A 26,264-nucleotide genomic window follows, 5' to 3' on the forward strand; every position below is an offset into this window, starting at 1 on the left:
TTTCCATTTAGTATTCTCAGACCTTGGTTGACCATGGGTAATTGAAACCGTGGAAAGCGAAACTATGAATAAGGGAAGCATCCTGTATTAATGTTACATTGAAATGCTTTTCTTCCCTTTCTTTATTGTGTCTGCCCTTATCCAGTAAATAAACTAAATCTAGTTTTACTTTTTTGTTGTTGTTAATCCTCACTGGAGGATATTTTTCCATTGATTTTTATTTTATTTTATAGAGAGTGGAAGGGAGAGGGTGAAACACAGAGAGGGAAATGTCGGTGTGAGAAAGACACATCGATTGGTTGCCTCCCATATGAGCCCTGACTAGGGCCAGGGATTAAGCTTGCAATTGAGGTACATGCCCTTGTACGGAATCAAACCCAGGACCCTTGGGTCCACAGGCCAATCGCTCTATCCACTGAGCCAAACTGGCTTGGGCTCTATTTTTACTTTTACATTAAAAAGAAATTATCTTATTCGGTAAAATTCAGGAGTGAGTTTCCCAAAAATCATTTGTGATAATCAATGAATCTTAAAAAAATACAACTAATATATGTGATTAGTGGCTGCTGTAAATGCCACTTCTCCCTAAGAATCTTTCCAGGGAGCACTGACTTTCCCACCTCTAGGGACTTGAACATTGTATCTCAAAGGTTGAAAATTCCCACATGGTACTTTGAGAGTGTGAATATTCTGTATCAGAAAGAAGAGATTTATTTTTTAATGATAAATTGAATATATTTCTAAAGTTTTGACATAATGCATATACCCATAAAACCATCACTGTCAATATAATAAACATATTCCTTTGTGCCTTTTTAAAGATAAAACATGTTGGTTATATAAGCTGTATAATGTGATGCTTTCATATCATAGTGAAATGATTAGTGCTGTCAAGCTAATTAAAATTAAAATATCCACCTCCTCATATGGTTACCTTTTTATTTATGTGTGTGTGTGTGTGTGTGTGTGTGTGTGTGTGTGATGAGAGCACCTGACCTACTTTCTTACAAAATTTCCTTGATACAATATTATAAACTACAGAGCCTGTGTTATATATTAGATGAACTAAGGTATTTTTTCATAAGCCAAACCGACATAAGTTGGTTTCATAAGCCAAACCAACATTTTGGAAGTCCTGCAGTATTATTCCATATTATTCCTTGCTTTACAATTGTTTGTACTTTAGGTCACCATTTTATGATATAGAATAGCCAAACTTAAAAACAAAACAAAAACAATGCCCATCCCCCTGGGTCTCTCATAGTGCCCCATGCCAGAGCAAACTCTGACCGTGAACCATAGCCTGCAGGCACTGAAGCAGGTTACACAGTGGGCGGGGGAGTGGAAGGGGGTGCGGGTTGGGTGGAAGAGTATGTTTTCTCATTTATTTCATTAAAACACCATTCTTGCCCTAACCGGTTTGGCTCAGTGGATAGAGCGTTAGCCTGCAGACTGAAAGGTCCCAGGTTCGATTCCGGTCAAGGGCATGTACCTTGGTTGCAGGCACATCCCCAGTAGGAGGCATGCAGGAGGCAGCTGATAAATGTTTCTCTCTCATCGATGTTTCTAACTCTGTATTCCTTTCCCTTCCTCTCTGTGAAAAATCAATAAAATATATTTAAAAGAAATTATCCGGCTTTAGATCTTCCTTCTTTAAAAAAAAAAACACACACAAAAAAAACACCATTCTTTGCCTTAAGCTGTACACAAGTTTTAGTGTAATTTACATTTTTTAGCTGATGAAATGTTTAAGTAAAACATATTACATAAATTTAATATACTTAATTGTTGTTTTTAAATATCAGATTCCTAGCTTTTTCACTGATGCTGAGAGAAGATCTGTGATGGCTGCAGCCCAGGTTGCTGGTTTAAATTGTTTAAGATTGATGAATGAAACTACTGCAGGTGAGCACTTTGCTGTTTGAAATGACTATCAAAAAATACTGTTATTTTTTTAAAACTGTTATGTACTGGTTCCTGTAAGCTTTTCTATTTGGAGTATAAAATTTTGGCATGTTTTTTTTTTTTTTAAATATATTTTATTGATTTTTCACAGAGAGGAAGGGAGAGAGATAGAGAGCCAGAAACATCAACGAGAGAGAAACATCGATCAGCTGCCTCCTGCACACCTCCCACTGGGGATGTGCCTGCAACCCAGGCACATGCCCCCGACCGGAATCGAACCTGGGACCCCCCAGTCCACAGGCCGACGCTCTATCCACTGAGCCAAACCGGTTTCGGCAAATTTTGGCATGTTTTACATTGGCTATAAGAATCATTAATCTTCGAGAGTTATAGATGAGTAAAGAAAAAATAACATTAAAAACATTAAGAGGGAGGGCGGCTCGGGCCCCGCCGCAGGCTCCGGCCACCAGGGGGCGCTGCGCCTTCCTCTCCCGGAGCAGCCAGCTGCCCAGTGGGTGTGAAAAAAAAACACCAAACAAACATTAATTAAGCAAATTATGAAAAGTTAATTTGAAATTAATAATTTATATTACTCTACTGTGTATTAAAGTGTGTAGTATCAAAGTGATTTATCTGTCTTCCACATGACTGCTATACTGAAAGTAACCTAATTCTTTGTTCTTGCACAGTTGCACTAGCATATGGAATTTATAAACAGGATCTTCCCTCATTAGATGAGAAACCAAGAAATGTAGTATTTATTGATATGGGACATTCTGCCTACCAAGTCTCACTTTGTGCTTTTAACAAAGGAAAACTTAAAGTAAGTGATTTGCAATATTTAGCTTTAATGGTTCAGAGCATTTAAGACCATATAGAGAACCTTTATGTCTGGGTTTAAAATCCTGTCTCTGCCACATGAAAACTGTGAACTTGAGCAAGTTACTTAACCTCTCTAAATCTTAGGTTTCTCACCTGACAATAACATTAGTAACTATCTCATAGAACTTTTAAGGACAAAATGAGTTAACGTATACAAAATGCTTGGAATGCCACATAGTAGATACTATAATATTTGTTAGCTATTTGTATTATTGTTGAGGTGTTACATTAGCTATCAGATAATTTTACATATTTATCTATAAATATACATAAGGAAACATTTATAAAAATGATTCCATTGTTTTTAGAAACCTTTGTATCTAGGAATCCTAATCAAAATTTTCTATAATGTGGCATTATTTACTTCTATGTGCTTATTTTCTTATAGTCTGTATTTGGTTTTATATTTATTTTTACATTGGTTATCTTATCCAGACTTGCACATTCTCTCTCTCCATTATGTATGTGTGTAGAATTGACTAGAAGATGAAATGCTTTGGGTTATCCAACACCTTTTAGAGCCTTTTGTCTTACCTATATATATAAAAGGCTAATATGCTAAGTGTCTGAATGTCTGACCGGTCTCTATGACGTGCCCACAAAGCAACACTTGGCTTCCCCCAAGTGGGACGCAGGCCCTGCCACCACCCCAAGCGACAGCCCACCAAATCACAGCTGACGCTGCTGCTGAGACCCCATGGCACAAAATGTGGCCCACAGCCCAGCCCAGCCTGGAAATGGTGGCTGTAGGTGCCAGGTAATGACATCATGTAGCAATGCCCAGCTTCCTTTCCCTAGCAATGACTAGCCTCCTTGCAGTTTCTTCAGCCCAGGAACACGACTTGCTTTATAGCCAGGTGCAAACATTTCACACTTTAACCAAATGTCTGTGAAGCGTTTTCCCATGCCTCATCTCATTTAATCCTCACAGAAGTCCTGGAGTAAATAGGAAACTTGGTGGAATCCTATTTTCTTTTCATTAGTCAGAAAATGGAGATTTAGGAAGTTTAGACACTTGACCTGACTGAAAAGAAGTAAGAAATGGTGGACCTTGAAAATGACTTTAGGTTTTCACACTGCACAGAATATAGTCAAACACTGCTGCAGTTAAATATTTTACCCTTTGTTCTCCTTGCATGATCTACAATAATAATCTGCTTGATGTTGATATTTACCACTGTGTTGCTGACAATTACCTGAAAGAGAAGTTGGAGTGCTTCACTGGGCTTGAAAAAGTTTAGCTAAATCAGAAAGCAGGTCTAATTAAGCAAGTTTATCAATATATATATAAAGCTCTCACTGATGCCATATGCACGGGTGTGTTTCAATATGTCATTGTCAGTCGTGAATTTGGTTGACACTTCTATCATAGAGAAAGGGTGAATAGTGATATTAAAATATTTCTTCTAATTAATTTCCTTTCAATGTGCATGAATTCGTGCACTGGGCCACTAGTAGTTTATATAAACTAGAGGCCCGGTGCACAAAAATTTGTGCACTGGGGGGTGGGGGGGGTCTCTCAGCCCGGCCTGTGCCCTCTCGCAGTCTGGGATCCCTCGGGAGATAACTACCTGCTGGCTTAGGCCTGCTCCCGGATGGCAGAGGGCAGGCCCAATCCCTAGGTGCAGCCCCTGGTCGGGCTCAGAGCAGGGCTGCTTGGGGAGTTGGGGCGCCACCCCGTCATGCACAGAACAGGGCGGATTGGGAGATTGCGATGCCACCCTCAGTCACGCTCAGGGTAGGGCCGATTGGGGAGTTGGGGCACCGCCCCCTGTCACACTCAAGGCAGGGTTGATGGGGAGGTTGCGGCACCACCCGTCACGCAAAGAGCAGGGCCAATCGGGGTTGGGGCGATGCCCCCTGTCACACACAGAGCAGGGCGGATCAGGGGGTTGGGGCGCCACACCCTGTCACACTCAGGGCAGGGCCAATGGGGAGGTTATGGCTCTACCCCGTCATACACAGAGCAGGGCCGATCAGGGGGTTGGGGCGCCGCACCCTGTCACACACAGAGCCACAGGGCGATCAGGGGGTTTGGGCGCTGCCCCTTGTCATGCTGATCCCAGTGCCGGGAGGCCTCGTGGCTCCACTGATCCCAGTCCTGGGAGGCATATTACCCTTTTACTATATAGGCTAGAGGCCTGGTGCACGGGTGGGGGCCAGCTGGTTTGCCCTGAAGGGTGTCCTGGATCAGGGTGGGGGTCCCCACTGGGGTGCCTGGCCAGCCTGGATGAGGGGATGATGGCTGTTTGCAGCTGGTCACACACCCTTCAGGGTGGGGGTCCCCACTGGGGTGCCTGGCCAGTCTGGGTGAGGGGCTGATGGCTGTTTTCAGGCTGGCGGGTGACTGAAGCTCCCAACTGCTCCTTTTTTTCTTTTTTATTCTGGGCCAGCTTTAGCTCTGAGGCTTGGCTCCAGCTCTTAGGCCTCGGCTGCTGAAAGCAGGTATCTGGTTTGTTTGGGTTCTATAATCGAAACACTGTTTCAACTCCAGCTCTGAGATCCCGGCTGGCTGAAAGCAGGTTTCTGGGATTTTGTTTAGATTCTGTATTTGTAACAATGTTTCAAACTGCAAGCTCAGAGGCCGGCAGCGGCAGGCGGGGAACATTGGAGTTCTCCGTCACTGAAGCAAGGAAGCCTCATGTTAGTTTCAAGCTGCCTGGCTGCCAGCCGCCATCTTAGCTGGCAGTTAATTTGCATATCGCCCTGATTAGCCAATGGGAAGGGTAGTGGAGTGACACCAATTTGCATGTTTCTCTTTTATTAGTGTAGATAACATCATCCTTCATATCAGAAAATTAAATGGAGTTGACTCACACTGAATGTAAGGTAGTTTTCTGTAAATTGGTTTCATTCTTGGTAGTTAGTCTTGAATTTTAATTTAAGGAAAATTAAATGAAAATTTTCTTTCCTTTTTAGTAAATACCTTAGAGTAGTGATCATAGAACCCTTCAAAAGTTTGGTAAAAGCTGTTCTCTCCAGGATGATGCACATTTGTACAAGTCACATATCGATACAATTTTGCATTTAATTTTGCATGATACTGGACCGTGTGAGAAGTCTGTGCATGGATTCCCCGTGCTAGTCTGCGGGAGGACATTCCAGTCAGATTACACTCACTTCCTACCATCATGCTTACCACTATTCCACCACCCATCCTTATGGGGGGAAAAAAAAGCTGACGGAAAACACAAACAGTGGGATTCCATGTTTTAGTAGTCACTTTGTAAGTAGTCATTTCTGCCCTCTACTGTAGGGGGAGAGACTACATGTCTTGGTCCTATGATTTCAAGAGCTCTGGTGTTAAAGTTCTGTGACTTCTATTCCTGTTCCACCTGATTGCTAGCTCGGCTTATTGCTCAGCATGCTTACCATGTCAAATTCTTGTCTTTCTTCTTCATACTTTTCTGTGTTCTTTTTTGTTATCTCATGTATTCTTTTGTTTTTCTGTATTTTTATAAAAATAGCCTAGTTTTTTTTTTTAAATAATTGAAGTTCTACTCCATGATCTATAAATTGACCAATTATAGTATTTTAAGTTTAATCTTTGGATCAGCTTTTCTTGGGTACTTTATTTTTGGTTATATATTTATGACTATTTCTTTGTTCTGTTAAACTGTTTTTGGCCTACCTGTTCAGTGCTGTTATAGAATAAAAAGGTGTGTAATGGTAAAGTTTTAGTTGTTGTAACTCAGTTATTTCAGAACTAGAGGCCTAGTGCACAAAAATTTGTCTACCCGGGGGGAGGGGAGTCCCTCAGCCCAGCCTGTGCCCTCTCGCAGTCTGGGACCCCTCGGGGATGACCACCTGCTGGCTTAGGCCCGCTCCCCAGGGGATTGGGCCTAAGCTGGCAGTCAGACATCCCTCTGGCAGCCCAGGAGCCCTCGGGGGATGTCCACTTGCCAGCGGGGAGCAGGTCTAAGCTGCAGTCTGACATCCTTAGCGCTGCTGAGGAGGTGGGAGAGGCTCCCACCACTACCACTGGCTTGTGGCTGAGGAGAGCTTCCCCTGTGGGAGCACACTGACCACCAGGGGGCAGCTCCTGCATTGAGCATCTGCCCCCTGGTGGTCAGTGTGTGTCATAGTGACCAGTCATTCCCAGTTGTTCTGCTGTTAGGGCCAATTTGCATATTAGCCTTTTATTATATAGGAGTGCCTGGCCAGCCTGGGTGAGGGGCTGATGGCTGTTTGCAGGTTGGCCACAGCCCCTTCAGGATGTGGGTCCTTGCTGGGGTGCCTGGCCAACCTGGGTGAGGGGCTGATGCCTGTTTGCAGGCTGGCCACAGCCCCTTCAGTGTGGGGATCCCCACTGGGGTGCCTGGCCATCTGGGTGAGGGGCTGAGGGCCGTTTGCAGGCTGGCCACAGTCCCTTCAGGGTGGGGGGTTCCTGCTGGGGTGCCTGGCCAGTCTGGGTGAGGGGCTTAGGGCTGTTTTCAGGCTGGCTAAGCCCCCCAGTGGGGTCCCTCACCCCATGAGGGTGTGGCCAGCCTGGGTGAGGGGCTGATGGCTGTTTGCAGGCTGGCCACGGCCCCCAGCCTCCCAAGCTCCCAGTGGAGGCTGGCTGGAAGCAGGTATCTGTGATTTATTTGTCTTCTATGATTGAAACTTTGTTGCCAGGAGTGGAGGCCACAGCCGGCTCAGGGCAGGTGGGAAGCTTGGCTTCCTCCATCGCCCAGGCAACTGAGCCTCCTGCTTGTTCCAGCTCCATGGCCTCCATCTTGGTTGGGTTAATTTGCATATAGTCGCTCTGATTGGCTGGTGGGCATGGCTTGGGGCATAGCAAAGGTATAGTCAGTTAGCATCTTTGTCTTTTATTAGTGTAGATTAGTGTTATTTTCTTTAAATATATTTTTATTGATTTAAGAGAGGAAGGGAGAGGGAGAGGGAGAGGGAGAGGGAGAGAGAGATAGAAACATCAATGATGAGAGAGAATCATTGGTCGGCTGCCTCCTGCACATCCTATACTGGGATTATAGCCCACAACCTGAGCATGTGCCCTAACCAGGAATTGAACCATGACCTCCTGGTTCATAGGTCGATGCTCATCCACTGGCCAGGCTAGAATTATTCTTAAATTATGATATGTTGATCTGTAACCTAAAGCAGATAATTCAGAATGGGTAAATATTTTGGCTAAATATAAATTATAATTGATATAAGTGACTTCAAATTTGGCACCCCAGTGATTTTTGACAAGTTTTTTGGGTTTGATTTTATTTTAATTTTTAAAGGGTATTTTTGTTTATTTGTTTGTTTGAAAACATCTATATTTCTGAAAATTCATTTCTGGTTTTTTCAATTAAACAGGTCTTGGCTACTACCTTTGATCCATATTTGGGTGGCAGGAACTTTGATGAGGCTTTAGTAGACTACTTCTGTGATGAGTTCAAGACCAAATATAAGATAAATGTGAAAGAAAATGCTCGAGCCTTGTTGCGTTTATATCAGGAATGTGAGAAACTAAAGAAGCTAATGAGTGCAAATGCGTCAGATCTTCCACTGAACATCGAGTGTTTCATGAATGATCTTGATGTTTCTAGTAAAATGAACAGGTACCATGTATATTTTCAGTTGGGAAAGTGTTTGCTTATTTTATAATGTTTAGATTCTGTTATTTTAGAAGATATGCTTGATATTTAGGTCTCAAAATAGTGAACTTCATTTCATTTTTCCACAGGGCTCAATTTGAACAATTATGTGTTTCCCTCTTTGCCAGAGTTGAACCACCATTAAAAGCAGTACTGGAACAAGCTAGTAAGTGGAGATTTTTAGACTAACCATCGAAACTGTAGCATGGTGTTACTCATTTGAATGGTATAGGACAGCAATTTTCAACCGGTGTGCTGCAAGAATTTTTAAAACATATATATACCTGACTATTTAATCAGGGGCAATGACATTTTCCCCCCTTAGATTATCAAATAAAAAAATGACAGCAGCCAGCACAACAATAACCATACACTGTGAATGAATCAAAATTATACCTATTTTCTTGTGAGATCAGCAAAAAATATAATTTTTGTGTGCCACAGAATTTTAGAAATTAGTTTATATGTGCTATGAGAGGAAAAAAGTTGAAAATCTCTGGTGTAGGAAATGGTAAAACTATAAACCTTCATCTGTTTTTTGAAGATTTGTATTTCTCATTTTAGAGGAGGAGATTATGACTCACTCTTTATTCATAAAAATAAGGTAGTAGAAATCTGGATTTTTGAGAGCTTATCTTGGTTCGTTTTATTGTTTATATCATAAAACTAATGCTAGTAAAAACTGAGGTGTTTAGAAGATTTCTAAGATGAAAGTAAAGTAGAAATGGGACCCTCGCTGGTTTGCTCAGTGGTTAGATCATTGGCCTGTAGACTGAGCGGTCTGATTCCGGTCAAAGGCACATAACTCAGTTGCAGACTCGATCCCTAGTTCTGGTCTCTCCGGTTCTGGTCGGGGCACGTGCAGGAGGCAAGTAATCTATGTGTCTCTCACATCAATATTTCCCTTTCTCTCTACCTCTCCTCCCTTCCTTCCACTCTCTCTCAACATCAATAGAAAAATATCCTCAGGTGAGGGTTAAATTTTTTTTAAAAGTAGAAATGGGGATATGCGTGCTTGTTGTCAAAGTTTTTGGTAATAATTAAAAGTACCTTCTATGGAAAAAAATTATAATTGAAAACTGTTCCCAAGGAAAAAAGTGTATTTGTCCTTTAAAAAAATTTCTTTCTGTGTGGATTTGGGAGGTGAAAGATAAAACATTGAAGGACTGTGGAGAGTCCCTTTAAAGCCCATGAGGCCCTAGCTGGTTTGGCTCAGTGGATAGAGCATCAGCCTGCGGACTGAAGGGTCCCAGGTTCGATTCCAGTCAAGGACACATTGTGGGCTCGATCCCCAGTAGGGGGCATGAAGGAGGCAGCCAGTCAATCATTGATGTTTCTATCTCTCTCTCCATTCCTCTCTGAAATCAGTAAAACTATATTAAAAAGAAGTAAATAAATAAATAAATAATAAAGCCCAAAGGTGCTTGTTATTATTGTCACTCCATCACCAAGTGCAGTGCCTGACACATAGATAGTATTTATTAAATTTCACCTTTTATTTGCCCATCTTCTTTCCTTTTATTCTTGTTTTAAGCAAATGAAAAAATTCACTTTTTAATAAAGTACTTTCCAAGGTCTACTTTTTACATTGTTACAAAGATTACCTTATTTTTCTCAAAAACATTTTGCTTTCCAGACTTACAGCGTGAAGACATAAGTAGTATAGAAATTGTAGGAGGAGCAACTCGAATTCCTGCAGTAAAGGAACAAATCACTAAATTCTTTCTTAAAGACATAAGTACCACATTAAATGCTGATGAAGCTGTTGCAAGAGGATGTGCATTACAGGTATGATTAATATTATTTTATTTTGGAATGTATATTTTTCCAGAAATATGGTGACTGACCTAAAAGGAGTTTAAATATTATCTATTCTAACCACTTGTCAATAGGCTAAAAGTAAATTGAAATTATTTCTGAAAAGTAAGTCTTATGCCTTTCCTATTTTTTATTTTTGTTAAGGATATTTTTATTGATTTCAGAAAAGAAGGGAGGTGGAGAGAGAGATAGGAACATCAATGATGAGAGAGAATCATTGATTGGTTGCCTCTTGCAGGCCCTTTACCAGAAATCAAGCCTGCAACCTGGGTATGTGTCCTGACCGGAATTAAACTGTGACCTCCTGGTTCAGAAGTCGATACTCAACAACTGAGCCACACCAGCCAAACTATTTATAATTTTACACTATCATAAAACAGTATGTTTATAACTCTACTGAAATAACATTTATTTTATGAATCCATATAATTATTCCGATTAAAAATTCTTTTTTGGGGTTTTAAAATATTTTTGTATTAATTTGTATAAGGTCACAGAAAAAGTACTCTGACGCTTTTATTAAAAAATACATTTTTTTATTGATTTCAGATGAAGAGAGAGGGAGAGAGATAGAAACATCAATCATGAAAGAAAATCATTGAACAGTTGCCTCCTGCACGCCCTACTGGATTGGGCCTGCAACCCAGGCAAGTGCCATGACCAGAAATCGAACTGTGACCTCCTGACTCATAGGTCGACACTTAGCCACTGAATCACACCAGCTGGGCAACACTTTTAAATTTTAACTAGTTTTACCATTAAACAGTAATTTTTAAAATGTAACAATTTTATTGCAAGGACTTTATTAAGCAGTTTAATCAAGGGTAATCTAGTATGTGTTTTGATTTAAATATGATGTCCATTTTATTGGCAGTGTGCGATTCTCTCACCAGCATTTAAAGTGCGTGAGTTTTCCATAACGGACATTATTCCCTACTCAATCACATTACGATGGAAGACCTCTTTTGAAGATGGAACTGGGTCTGGGTAAGTTACTTTTTAATATGTTTGTGTTTTTTATTTCAGAGAGAGAGAGAGAGAGAGAGAGAAACATTGATGTGAAAGCGAACCATAGATCAGCTGCCTTCTGTACACCCTCTCCTGGGGATTGCGTCCGAAACTCCAGGCATGTGACCAGGAATCAAACCAGCAACCTTTTGGTTGTGAAGCAAAAAGCACCCAATCAGAAGAGCATAAAGAAAAAAATAATCTAAAAATATGAAGATAGTATAAAGAGCCTCTGGGACAATTTCAAGTGTACCAACATTCAAATTATGGGGGTGCCAGAAGGAGAAGAGAGAGAGCAAGATATTGAAAACCTATTTGAAGAAATAATGACAAAAATTCCCCTACCTCGTGAAAGTAATAGACTTACAAGTCCAGGAAGCACAGAGGCCCCCAAACAAAAGGAATCCAAGGAGGCCCACACCAAGACACATTATTATTAAAATACCAAGGGATAAAGACAAAGAAAGAATCTTAAAAACAGAGAAAATCAGTAAGAAGATAAAAAATATGAACAATATCAAATGGCAATAAATGTATGTCAGCAATTGAATCTAAAAATCAAAGTAAATGAACAAAGAATCTAATGAACAAAATAAACTGATGAATAAAATAGAACCAGAGGCATGGAAACATGGAACAGACTGACAAATCTCAGAGGCAAAGGGGAGGAGGGGCAGGAAAAGATTAACCAAAGAACTTATATGCATAGTAGTGACCTGGTGCATGGATTTGTGCACATCGAAAGGTAATTAGGAGATGGCCGGCAGGGTGAGACTGGATGAGAGGCTGGACACGCCCTGGAGCCAACCTCCTGCAGTCCCTCCCAGACGAATACACCTGGAGCAGTGCTGTGGCTCGCAGGGCGTCTGTAGAGTGAGCGGGGTCCCTCCAGCAGGTGGGGTCCCTTGGCCTGGCCTGCGGGGATCTGGCCAAAACCAGCTCTCCGACATCCCCCGAGGGGTCTCGGAGTGCGAGAGGGCACTCTGCAAAGTTGCTGTCTTACAGGGTGTGGAACACAAATGTACAGTAAAGCTGATTTGGGGCCAACAGTGCCCCAGCAACAACAACCCACGTCCAAAGGTGGAATTGCGCGGCCCCACAAGGAATCGGAATCTCTCCTCTCTGGTTCCGGGGTGCATCACCCAAGAACTGTTGCTGCCAAGTCACCGCAGCTTGACAGCTCCTGTGTTGAGCATCTGCCCGGGGTGATCAGTGCACATCATACCTACTGGCTGGTCGGATGGTTGGACCTTAGCCTTTTACATAGATAGATAGATAGATAGATAGATAGATAGATAGATAGATAGATATAGATAGATATAGATATGCATTACCTGTGGACACAGACAATAGGGTGTTGAAGACTTAGCTCTGGGACAGAACCAGGTGGAGGGGGGCAATAGGGAGGTAAAGGGGTTTATCTGTAATACTCTCAACAATATAGATTTAAAAGGAAGAAAATATATACAAAGTTAAATTTTAAAGTAAATATATCTTAGTGACTACAATAAGAAAATAGAAGGTATTGGGTTCTTGAATACTAGGATAGAGAAATGGTCCATGAATGTGAAAATTTTAAACCTTGCCTAATTAATAAGATGATGCTATGTATTGAAGAATGTGTTTCTGGGACACTCTAAACAACAGTTATAAAACTGTTATACTACTTAATGAATAGGAATTACTTTGTAGGTTTTTAAATTGCCTGTACTGGAGAGAAGAAAATACTACAAAGGACGTTATTACATCAATTTAAAAGATTGAAATATGGATTATACATTAAAGTGTCAACTTATACATTAAAGTGTAAACTTATAAAGTTGATAGTTGTATTGTTGTCATATTAGAGAATATCCCTATTAGGAAAAACACATTGATGTATTTAACGGTAAATGGCCATAAATGTATGTAACAGCCTCAGTTGTTTCAGAAAAAAATATACACATACATTGACAGTGTGTGTACACTCAAATTATGAAACAAATGGGGTAAAATGTTAATAATAGCAAATCTAGGTTAAAAATATATATAGTGCCCTCGCCAGTTTGGCTCAGTGTATAGAGTGTTGGCCTGCAGACTCAAGGGTCCTGGGTTCGATTCCGGTCAAGGGCACATGCCTGAGTTGCGAGCTCGGTCCCCGGTAGGGGGCTTGTGGGAGGCAGCCAATCAATGATTCCCTCTCATCATTGATATTTCTATCTCTCTCTTCCTCTCCCTTCCTCTCTGAAATCAATAAAAATATATTTAAAATATATATGTGTGTGTGTGTGTTACTCTGTTTATTCTTGCACAAGTCTGTAAGTTTGAAATTCTTTTCAAATAAAAGTTCCTTTTTAAAGAAGCTAGAATAAAAAAAGTTCCATATGAGAGTATTTTGGAAACTAATGGGTAGGATTTGGTCCTCAGATGTAAGCAAAAAACAATTTAAAAAAATCTATCTCTATTGGCCTTAACATATACCTATTCTCAGGTACTTTTTTTTTTTTTAGTAGAACTATTACAATGACAGACATTCTAAAATCTTTGAGCCATAAGCCTGTCAAAATCCAGGTTAATAGTACAAACAATTTATTTTTCTATACTTTGTGCATGGAGAGAGGCCTTTATAATTGCTACTTATGAATTAAAAATGAGGTGGATTCTGTAATTATTTTCATAGGCAACTTTCTATTTGTTTTAAACTGAGTGTTTTCTCACTCCATGTTAGGGAATGTGAAGTATTCTGTAAGAACCATCCTGCTCCATTCTCAAAGGTCATTACATTCCACAAGAAGGAACCATTTGAGCTAGAAGCATTTTATACTAATTTACATGAAGTGCCTTATCCTGATCCAAGGATTGGTAAGAGAAAGTTCTCATGCATTTTTTATTTTTATAAATAATATGTTAATATTTGAATTAAGGAAACAAATAAGTTGATAGTTAAGCTAAGCCAGCACTGGATTTTAAAAGAAAGATATTCCATACCTTTTTCTAAAATGTACTTGTTAGTGTTCAGAGTTGATTTCTGGAATAACAGCAAAGTTTGAATATTTTCAATTCATTTTGACATCTATATTTAAAGTGTTCTGTAATTGTCCTATAAGGTTTGGGTAAGGATTATTTTTTATGGAAAAAGTCTAATCAGTAAATTGAAATTGTACTGCCAGACTTACTATGCATATATTGTGATTTTAAACTTATGCTCACTGGTGGCAAATAGAATGAGTATCATTAGATTGATATGAAAGTGAGAATAGGAGACTGTAATATCCATTTTAGTTGAGTAATCTTCCTAAAAAATACAAAAAAAAACATGATTTTATATCATTTGAAAGAGAAGGGGTCTGGCCAGCGTGGTTCAGTGTTTAAAGTGTCAGCCCGTGCACCAGAGGGTCTCAGGTTCAATTCCGGTCAAGGGCACTTACCTGGGTTGGGAGTTTGATCCCCAGCCCCTATCTGGGTGCCTGTGGGAGGCAACCAATCAACATGTCTCTCTCACATTGATGTTTCTCTCTCCTCTTCCCCCCTCCTTTCCACTCTTTTAAAATCAATGGAAAAAAATATCCTCAGGTGAGAATTAACAACAAAAAAAGAGAGAAAGAATAATTTTTAAGTTTTAAAATTCTCTATATGTATTGTTTTTATTGACAGACTAGAAAAGGAACATTATAAATATTTCAAGTACATTATTTAAATCATAGATATTAATTACTGAACGTGGTATTCATTTGCTAGGATTTCTTAATAAAGTACCACTAACTGGGTGGCTTAAACAATAGAATTTTGTCTCACAGTTCTGGATGCTAAAAGTCTGAAATCAAGGAGCTGGAAGGATTGCTTCCTTCTGAGGACTGTGAAGGAGGGATCCATTCTAGGCTTCTTTCCTTGGCTTGTAGATAGCCATGTTCACATGATATTCTCTCTGTATATCTGTCTCCAAATAAAAGTATCAGTCATTGGATTAGAGTCCAGTCTGATAACCTCATTTCAACTTGATTAACCTCTGTGAAGACCTTATCTTTAAATCAGGTCTCCTTCTGAGGTCCTGGAGAGTAGGACTTCAATATATGAAGGGCAGGGAGGGGGGCATAATTCAACCCACAACACAGGCCCATATTGTTTACTACTCATTTTTTCTGCCTAGTATTCCTTCTCTACTATGGGTATCCTTATTTGAGATTTTTTAACATTAGAGTTCTTTTTTTTTTTTTAATCTTCACCTGAGGATATGTTTTTATTGATTCTAGAGCAGCGGTTCTCAACCTGTGGGTCACGACCATTGGAAAACACATATAGCATATCAGATACTTACATTACGATTCATAACAGTAGCAAAATTACAGTTATGAAGTAGCAATGAAAATAATTTTATGGTTGGGGGTCACCACAACATGAGGAACTGTATTAAAGGGTCGCGGCATTAGGAAGGTTCAGAACCACTGAGTTAGAGGGGAAGGGAGAGGGAGAGAGAAAGAAACATTGATATGAGAAAGAAACATTGATCGGTTGCCTCCTGACCAGGGATTGAACCTATAACCTAGGTCAGTGGTCGGCAAACCCATTAGTCAACAGAGCCAAATATCAACAGTACAACGATTGAAATTTCTTTTGAGAGCCAAATTTTTTAAACTTAAACTATATAGGTAGGTACATTGTTGTTAACTTAATTAGGGTACTCCTAAGCTGGCCTTTGCTAAAAAATGTCCTCAACCTGAGGGGTCGACCTCAGCGAACGTACCCCCACTTCTTCTAACACCACTTCTTCAAAATAGACTCGCCCAGGCCAAAAACCGACTCCTGTGCATGGGCCACAAAGTTTCAGTCACACTGTACGTGCACGCCTGCACATGGTATTTTGTGGAAGAGCCACACTCAAGGGGCCAAAGAGCCGCATGTGGCTTGTGAGCCACGGTTTGCCGACCACTGACCTAGGTATATGCCTTGACTGCAAATCAACCCGCAACCTTCTGGTATACAGGACGATGCTCCAACCCATTGAGCCACCTGGCCAGAGCAGCATTAGATTTCTTTTTTTTTCTACTTACATAATTTATTACTTAATGTACTTATATATTTATTTTTATATTTGCCTTAAGTTATAAAGAATTCAGAATAATTGCATGATCTATAAATATCTCTGTATATCAAAATGTTGATTTAATGACTTGATGGTGAATGTTTCGTCATTTGTGTTTTATCCCTCTACCATTTTAATTTTGAAAAATTGCCGAGCTATAAGAAATTGAAGGAATAGTTTAGTGCAGTGGTTGCCAACCTTTCAGACCTCATGGACCACCAGTGGTCTGCGGACCACCGGTTGGCGACCACTGATTTAGTGAACGCCATACATTCACCTAGATCCAGTTGCTAACATCACAGATACATACACTTTTTGACAAACCGTTTGAAAGTAAGGTATAGATATCCCAACAACTCACCACTAATTACATGTCATAGGTCTCTTAAGAAGAACATTCTCTTACATAAAGACATCATTATCATACCCAAGAAATTTAACATTGGAATAATACTGTTTACTATACAGTCCATATTCAAATTTCTCTGATTGTCTACAAAGATATTCTTTGTAACTGTGCTTGAAAAATTAATATGACCTCTGTAGGTATTAGTGACTGGATAACAGCAATTTTGCTATAGGAAAAATGCAGGAAAATTTTAAGTCATTTTATTTATGAATTACCAAGATGATTATGATATGCATAGCTTGTAGCAAAAAGGGGTAATTTTATATTTGGTTTTCAAACTCAAAAATTTGAATTTTATTTTGGTTTTAGAGCATTAAAAACATACTTAAAAGTTATATTGCCTTGAGTCAGATTGTCCTTGGTTAAAATCCCAACTCCTCTTTTTTCTAGCATTGTTGATTTTGGACAGGTTACTTACTCTTTCTGAGTCTTAATACCAAATTTATTAAGGTATGAAAATGATCTGGGGAAAATACCTGTCCCACAGTAGTTAATCTGGATGTGGTAATAATTTTACAATTATTTTCCAGCATTGGAAAGATGATAGTCAAATTACTGAATTTAATGAACTGAATAAGTTAATCTGAGGCCCATGTATTGATCAAAGCTTTTTTTTCTTTAAGGGACCTTCACTATTCAGAATGTTTTTCCACAGTCTGATGGTGATAGTTCTAAAGTGAAGGTTAAAGTTCGCATTAACATCCATGGAATCTTCAGTGTGGCTAGTGCATCAGTAATTGAGAAGCAAAATATAGAAGGGGATCACAGCGATGTTCCTATGGAGACAGAAACGTCATTTAAGGATGAAAGCAAAGATGATGTGGTATGTAAAATCCTGTTTCAAATTCCTCTAATTAAATATAGAGTACTAGAGGCCTGATGAATGAATTCATGCACGGGTGGGGGTCCCTTGGCGTGGCCTGCAGGGACTGGGCTGAAACCGGCAGTTCAACACCGCCTGCCGCTCCCGCTCATCCCGTCCCGCAACGCCAGGGGGAGGGACCAGGGGGAGGGACCGTGGGAGGTTGGCCTGCCAGGCCCCCCCAATTGGGGCCCTGGGGGAGGGACTGTAGGAGGTTGGCTGGATGAGGGGGAGGGGCCGTGGGAGGTTGGCCGGCCAGGGGGAGGGGCCCCAGGGAGGTTGGCTGGACAGCAGGGGGGAGGGGCCACGGGAGGTTGGCAGGCAGGGAACGGGGAGGGGGGAGGGGGAGGCTGAGGGAGGTTGGCTGTGGGAGTGCACTGACCACCAGGTGGCAGCTCCTGCATTGAGCGTCTGCCCCTGGTGGTCAGTGCACATCATAGCAACTCATCAACCAGTTGGTCCAGTTGTTCGGTGGTAATAGTCACTTAGGCTTTTATATAGAGAGATATTAAAGGCCTACACTAGAGCAATTTTTTAAACAAATGATAGGTCACTTGCTAATGGTCTTGATGGCACAAAGGACATTATTATGTAGAAAAATACATACATTAACAAATTAATTAAATGATTTTCAGAAGCATTGGCTTCTGAATGTGAACAAGTTTTAGAACTACTTTAACCAATTTATTTGGTTAATTTGCCTTTAGATGTATAAATATATATACACACTAGAAGGGCTCTTTGAGTAAGTATAAAACAAAAATGCCAAGTGAGCCCTGGCTGGTTTGGCTCAGTGGATAGAGCGTTGGCCTGTGGACTGAGGGGTCCCGGGTTCAATTCTGGTCAAGGGCACATGCCAGGATTGCGGGCTTGATCCCCAGTAGGGGGCATGCAGGAGGCAGCTGATCAATGATTCTCTCTCATCATTGATGTTTCTATCTCTCTCTCCCTCTCTCTTCCTCTCTGAAATCAATAAAAATATTTTTTAAAAATTCCAAATGACAAAGCATTTTGGCCTTTGAATTGGCAGCATCTTTTCTTAGTATTACAAAAAAATGGAGTAAATAATGTAATTGTGTTTTCCTACATTACATGAACTCACCACTGTCACTTTTTTTTAATTATTGTTAATCCTCACCTGAGGATATTTTTACCATTTATTTTTAGAGTGGGTGGAAAGAGAGAGAGAGAGAGATCTGTGTCAGAGAAACACATTGATTGGTTGCCTCCTGAACGCTCTAACCACTGAGCAACCAGCCATAACACCCATGTTACTTTTTTCACCTTTTCTCAATCACAGGGTTGAAGAAAATGTACAGTTAGAAGGTGCAGGGCGAGTTGATATGTCAGAAATAATTGTCCTTTTATAAAGAACACTTACAACTTGTTTTTGTCTTTGGCACAAATAAACTTATTTTTTTATTAAAGCTAGCCTTCTGATTATCCTGTATGTGCTTAACTCCAGATATATTAGAAGACGTAAATTATACTGATTCCTGAATCCTAAGCTTTCTTCTCTTTGAAAGGACAGTAAAGGATAAGATTTTTAAAACCAGAAAAATCCAATACTTAGTACTATTTGCCAAATAGAGAGCCCATTTTGGCAGCCTTAACTGGTTGAAAGTTTGTCTTTTAGACAGAAAAAAAATTTAAGTTTATGTTATAATAATTCATAGACATCCACTTTGACAATTTTGCTGTATTTCCTTGAGTATTTTGTTACATTTAAAAATATTGAATTTATGAAGTACATAAGTTTTGTATCTTTTTTATTTTCCCACATTAAATTCTTTATTGACATTTTTCATGTGAAATTTAATAGGGGTTTTTTGCTGTTGTTCTTGTTTGTAAGCTTGCTTTTATGAATTTGACTTGAAATTTTTCCATTTATTTTGTGTGTGTTTTTACCACAGGTGAATCACACAAGATTTATTCACAGCATCAAATAGATCTTTTCATTTTAATTACCTGTTACTTGTAGTTATTCTCATGATTGAAAACAAGCTTCTATTTTACTGTTTACACACTTCAAAACAGACTTGAACTCTAAGATGCTGTTTATTAAAAAAAAAAAACAGACACTACAAATACTATCAATTACTTATTTTCTTTTCAGGATAAAATGCAGGTTGACCAAGAAGAAGGTCATCCAAAATGTCATGCTGAGCACACCCCTGAAGAGGAAATTGATCACACAGGAGCCAAAACAAAGGTTTGTTTTACTATTTCTATGGTTGTGTCTTTTTGGGATTGAATAATTTAAGTTTATGTATTTTCTTTATATTGCATGTTTTTAATACACTTGATTTTTTTATTTTTTAAATATTTATTGTTGAGAGTATTACAGATGTCCCCCAATACTCCCCCATTGTCCCCCTCCATACGGTTCCTGCCCTACTCCAGGCCTTCACCACCTTATTGTCTATGTCCATCAGTAATACATATATGTATATCTTTGGTTAATCTCTTCCCACTCACCACACCTATCTTCCTTCTGAGATTGATTTCCCATGCCTCTGGTTCTATTTTATTCATCAATTTATCTTGTTGATTTCTTGTTCATTTATTTTGATATTTAGACTCAATTATTGATAGATATGTATTTATTGCCATTTTATTTTTCATATTTTTTATCTTTTTTTCTTCTTCTTCCTCTCCTTAAAGAATACCCTTCAACATTTCATATACTACTGGTTTGGTGTGATGAATTCCTTTAGCTTTTTCTTATCTGTGAAGCTCTTCATCTGACTTTCAATTCTAAATGATCACTTTGCTGGGTAGAGTAATCTTGGTTGTAGGTCTTTGCTATTCATCACTTTGAATATTTCTTGCCACACCATCTGGCCTGCAAAGTTTCTCTTGAGAAATAAGCTGATAGTCATTTGGTGCTCCCTTATAGGTAACTAACTGCTTTTCTTTTGCTTCTTTTAAGATTCTCTCTTTGTCTTTAAACTTTGGCATTTTCATTATGATGTGTCTTACTTGATGTGGTCTCTTTGGCTTCCTCTTGTTTGGGACTTGGCATTTCCTGGACTTATAAGTCTATTTCTTTCACCAGGTAGGGGAAGTTTTCTATTATTATTTCTTCAAATAGGTTTTCACTATCTTGCTCTCACTCTTCTTCTGGCACCCCCATAATGCAAATGTTGGTAAGCTTGAAGTTGTCCCAGAGGCTCCTTACATTATCTTCATACTTTTGGATTCTTTTTCTGTTAGCTCTTCTGATTGAGTATGTTTTTGCTTCCTCATATTCCAAATCATTGATTTGATTCTCGGAATCCTCTACTGTTAAAACCCTATACATTATTCTTTATTTCAACTAGTATATGCTTAATTTCTGACTGGTCCTTTTTAATGTCTTTGAAATTCTCACGAAGATCCTTGAAAGGCTCACTAAGTCCCTTGAAGCTCTCATTAAGATTCTTGAGTAATGTTATAACCATTATTTTGAACTTTGTATCCAGTAGGTTGCTTGCTTCCATTTCTTTCATTTTAACATGTTTCTTTGTCTCCTCATATTGGCTGCTTCCCTGTGTTTGTTTCTATGAATTAGGTAGAGCTGCTATGTCTCCTGGAATTGGTAGGGTGGCCTTGTGTAATAGGTGTCCTACAGGGCCCAGTGGCTCAGCCTCCCCAGGCACCTGAGCTGGGCACTCGAGGTGTGCCCCTGTGTGGGCTTTGTGCACAGTCTTGTAGTTGAGCCTTGACTGCTTTTGGCATCACTGGGAGGAGTTGATCCACAGGCCAATTGTCTGTGAGGACCAGCTGCGACTACAGTGGAAGAACTACTGTGCAGGAGACAACCCTGTGAAGCAGGACTTGCTTCAGTGGGGCGTTGGTGCTCACTGAGTCTTCCCTTTGAGTGTGTCGCTTGTGGATGTGAAGAGTTGTAAACTGGTATAGTCTTAAGCTGTCTATTGGTCACACTGGCTCTGGGGCCTCCCAGCAGGAGCTACAGAGAGATCTACAGATTGCTGCTACTTGTATTGGGCTAGCAAGTGCCTAGGCAAGGCCCAGTTGTGAAGCAAGGCAGGTTGGTGCTAGTGCTGGGTCTTGGGCCCATTATTGATAGGTTTGTGACAGGCTGACTCCAGCTGCTGCTTATTTAAGAGATTTTAGCAAAGTCTGAAGCCTGAGCCAGGACAGGCCATTCATATAAAAAAGTATCTGCAAACAGCTTGGATGGGGCTGCATATTGGATGGGACGAGATCTCAGGGAATCATCAGGGCAGAGAAAACAGTATGGGCCATGCTGATGGAAACTCAGATATGGTTGCCAGTTCACTCTGCCATAGGGGAGCTACCAACATGGGAACCATGAACCCTGTGAGCACCCCAGGCTGTGAGAAAGCCACCTCCAAGTTCCTGCCCTGATATCTGACAGTCCAGTTCCTCCCCATATGTTCCTGGATTCCCCTAAAGCCTCTGCCCAGCACTGGAGCTCAGAGGAAGCTGGACTATGAAAGATTATGTGTGGGCCCTTCAAGAGGAACACCTGGGTCTCCAGCAGCCTCCATGTCACTCAGCCATAATCCCCACTGGTTTTTACAGCCTGAAGTTTTGGGGACTTCTCTTCCCAGTTCTGGAACCCTGGGCTGGGGGTTTAGTGTGGAGCTGGGATCCCCTGCTTCTCATGTGAGGCCTTGGAGATATTACTCCTGATTAAAAATAAATGCCACAGGTGGTTGTCAGACCAGCCTGTTCTATTCCTCTGCCCCTCCTATCAGTCTTTCTTTACTGAGAGAAGTAAAAAAGAATGTGCTCTCTTCTTACTTCTCTAGTTGTAGGACTTCCATTCAGTCAGATTTCAGGCAGTTCTGAATGATGGTTGTTCTGTATTTTAGTTGTAACTTTGATGTGATTGTGGGAGGTATCAGTGTTTACACCACCATCTTGGTTCTCCAGTCCTATATAATAAAAGGCTAATATGCAAATCGACCAAATGGCAAAACGACCAGTCACTATGATGCACACTGACCACCAGGGGGGCAGATGCTCTACACAGGAGCTGCCTCATGGTGGTCAGTACGCTCCCACAGGGAGAGCACCGCTCAGCCAGAAGCCAGACTCATGGCTGGTGATGCAGCAGTGGTGGCGGTAGCCTCTCCCATCTCTGCAGCAGTGGTAAAGAGCAGCGAGCCGAGCGGTAAGGAGCAGTGAGTAGGCATGTGGTAAGGAGCGAGGACTCCCGGACTGTGAGAGGGCGCAGGCCGGGCTGAAGCACCCCCCGCCTCCTCAGTGCATGAATGTCGTGCACTGGGCCTCTAGTACACTTGATTTTTTAAAAATATATTTTATTAATTTTTTACAGAGAGGAAGGGAGAGGAATAGAGAGTTAGAAACATCGATGAGAGAGAAACATCGATCAGCTACCTCCTGCACACTCCCTACTAGGTATGTGCCTGCAACCAAGGTACATGCCCCTAACCGGAATCGAACCCGGGACCCTTGAGTCCGCAGACCAACACTCTATCCACTGAGCCAAACCAGTTAGGGCACACTTGATATTTTTAATCTTACTAATATGGAAATGTAGAGAAAGCACATAACCAGAATAAATACATTTCAAAGATTTATATTATAGAAGATGTTTTAAAGAATGAACTTGATAATACTATATAAGTAAAATTAACTTTTTGGTAAGAAAAATGTATTTTTTGGTAACTTCATTAAAAATACAATCTCAGAGAAAATAGAAAATAAAATAATTATATGAAGAAAATAAATTAGCAGTAACACTGCATCTCAAAGTTAACTACTGTAAGCATTTGGCTGCATATTATAAAATATTTTTCTTTGTGCAAAAACAAATATTTTTTTTAAAAAAATATAAAGGATAAACGAGAGTCATTGTTTTACGAAGACATCATTGTCTTTCTCATACTAAGCAAGATAAGTCACACAGAAAAAGTCAAGAACCATATGATTTCACTTATATGTAGGATATAAAACTGAAAGCAGCCCTAGCTGGTTTGGCTCAGTGGATAGAGCATCAGCCTGCAGACTGAAAGGTCCCAGGTTCGATTCTGGTCAAGGGCATGTACCTTGGTTGCGGGCACATCCCCAGTGGGAGGTGTGCAGGAGGTAGCTGATCCATGTTTCCCTCTCATTGATGTTTCTAACTCTCTATCCCTCTCCCTTCCTCTCTGTAAAAAATCAATAAAATGTATTTTTAAAAAACTGAAAGCAATAAATGGACAAACAAGAAAAACAAATAAACAAAAACTCAGAAAACAGTATGGTCATTATCAGAGGAAAGAAGGATGAGGGTAGTGAAAGGTAAAGGGGTCAAATATATGGTGACATAAGATGGGACTTTGGGTAGTGGCACATAATGCAATATACAGATGATGTATCATAGAAATCTGTACTTGAAGCCTATACTATAATCTTATTAACCAGTATCACCCCAATAAATTTAATTTTTAAAAATGACATCATTGCTGATAAAAGGGGCATCACCCAGATAAATGTGGCTACAGTTCTAAACTATCATCTTCAATAGATTGTTCTAACCTGAACAGAATTTAATCTGTGTAGGTTAGCTATATAGATTTTTCTTCAGAGATTATATTCAGTTTTAACTATTAGGCTCTTAAGTAATTTAAAACCTGAAACCTATTTTTATAAAGTTTTAATTTTACCTAATATTTTTTACTTTTGTTTATTGATATACAGTTTACCTACCATACAATCCACCCATTTAAGTGTACAATTCAAGGGTTTGGTTTTGGTTTTGGTTTTTCAATCCTCACTCGAGGATATTTTTTCCATTGATCCTTACAGAGGGTGGAAGGGAGGAGGGAGGTGGGGGAGGGGTGGGAGAGAGAGAAACATCGATGTGAGAAAGACACATCCACTGATTGCTTCCCACACAAACCCTGACGAAGGCTGGCATCGACCCCGTGACACTTTGGTGCATGGGCTGATGCTCTAACCACAGATGGGTCAGGGCTCAATGGTTTTTAATAAACTCAGATTTTTCAACCATTTTCACAATCAATTTTACATTTTCATCATCACAGAGAGAAGCCCTGTACCCATTAACAGTAACTCCCTGTTTTTCCCCAGCCCTCTTCCTGCCAGTCCTAGGCAACCATTAATCTATTTGCCTATTCTGGACAGCTTCTTTCACTAATGTTTTTCAAGTTTTTCCAGGTTGTTGGATGTATCAGTACTTCGTATAGCTGAATAATACTGCATTGTATGAATGCATACCACATTTTATCTAACTATTGATTAGCTTGGGCATGTACCTAGGACTGGAATTGCTGGATATATGGTATCTCTGTGTTTATTTTTTGAGAAACTGCCTGTTTTCCAGAATTGCTCTAATTTACAATCTTGTCAGTAATGAATGAGGGTTCCAATTTCTTCACATCTTCACCGAATCTTGTCATTTTCCATTTTTTATATTATAGCCACCCCAATGGATGTGAAGTAGCATCTCATTATGGTTTTAATTTGCATTTCCAGCCCAATATATTTTATGTGAAAAGACTTAATGTGCAGAGTATATTACTATCAGCATTTAAGTAGTATTTTAAAATATAGTTAAGTTTTGTTTGATTTTACTTTCTTGTTTCATCTGAAATTACTCTTAAATCTATTTTTAAACTAGCTTTAGAAATTTATTTTATTATTCTTTTGTGTTTTTTTGTGTTTTCAGACAGCTCCCTCAGACAAACAAGACCGATTAAACCAGACCATTAAAAAAGGAAGAGTCAAGAGTATTGATCTACCTATCCAGAGTAGCCTGTGTAGACAATTGGGCCAAGATCTTCTCAATAGCTACATTGAAAATGAGGTATATAAATCCGAGTTGATGTTGAAATAGGTAGTAGTGTATTCTGAGATTTTTGTAGAAGTCAACAGTTAATCCCCCCAAATGAGGTAATTAGTCTGTAACTCCTAAGAAATTATTAAATAGATCATTGAACTACTTGGACAAAATATTGAGCTGTATTAATGTCATGTACAGTACAGTTTCATCTTAGTTATATGAGAAACATGATTATTTCCACTATAGAGGAAGACTAGTCTAACAATAGTGATTCCTACTCCTTTTATTCTGTCTTTAACAGTAACACCCAGCAGATACCTTATGGGGAAGTAATAGCAGCTCCCCTCTTCTAATGTGTTGTCCTAAAAGATTAATGCTCTATTCAGAATGCTTTCTGACTTACAATTAATACTTTGTAAAATCTGTTGTCATTCTTGAAATTTTCCTTACGTGTCTAAATGTTTAGAGTTTTGTTTCTTTAACATAAGTAGTTGTATAAGAAGTAATTTATTTTTATTTATTTTTATTTCAAAGAGGAAGGGAGAGGGAGAGAGAGAAAAAAAACAAAACATCAATGATGAGAGAGAGTCATTGATTGGCTGCCTCCTGCACACCCCCACTAGGGATCGAGCCCACAACTTGGGCATGTGCCCTGACTAGGAATTGAACCGTGACCTCCTGGTTCATTGGTCGATGCTCAATCACTGAGTCACACAGGTCTGGTTATTTTTATTTTTAAAATTTACACTTAAGTAGTGTTTCCTAGTTTCTGCAGGCTTGGCTGGCATTAAAGAAGGTCAGTTTTGCCAAGACTGGTTTGGCTCAGTGGATACAGCGTCAGCCTGTGGACTGAAAGGTCCCAGGTTCGATTCCGGTCAAGGGCATGTACCTTGGTTGCGGGCACATCCCCAGTGGGAGGTGTGCAGGAGGCAGCTGATCGATGTTTCTCT

The 26,264-nt window shown here is 39.9% G+C and overlaps 1 protein-coding gene across 2 annotated transcripts in view; it reads left to right on the top strand.

The window, feature by feature from the left end:
* The window catches only part of HSPA4L (heat shock protein family A (Hsp70) member 4 like), a 52,548-nt gene that overhangs the window by 12,760 nt on the left and 13,524 nt on the right, over positions 1–26,264 (top strand). Inside the window, exons 5-14 of one of the 2 annotated variants that reach the window (XM_036313498.1) lie at positions 1,806–1,905; positions 2,595–2,728; positions 8,095–8,339; positions 8,465–8,541; positions 10,012–10,163; positions 11,068–11,180; positions 13,909–14,042; positions 17,293–17,492; positions 19,648–19,743; positions 25,201–25,338. In XM_036313498.1, coding sequence (XP_036169391.1) covers positions 1,806–1,905; positions 2,595–2,728; positions 8,095–8,339; positions 8,465–8,541; positions 10,012–10,163; positions 11,068–11,180; positions 13,909–14,042; positions 17,293–17,492; positions 19,648–19,743; positions 25,201–25,338 — 1,389 coding nt within the window. The remainder of the gene's footprint in view (positions 1–1,805; positions 1,906–2,594; positions 2,729–8,094; positions 8,340–8,464; positions 8,542–10,011; positions 10,164–11,067; positions 11,181–13,908; positions 14,043–17,292; positions 17,493–19,647; positions 19,744–25,200; positions 25,339–26,264) is intronic. The other variant, XM_036313499.1, reaches the window with a different exon arrangement.

Source organism: Myotis myotis, unplaced genomic scaffold (genome assembly GCF_014108235.1).
Source record: "Myotis myotis isolate mMyoMyo1 unplaced genomic scaffold, mMyoMyo1.p scaffold_m19_p_6, whole genome shotgun sequence".
NCBI lineage: Eukaryota > Metazoa > Chordata > Mammalia > Chiroptera > Vespertilionidae > Myotis > Myotis myotis.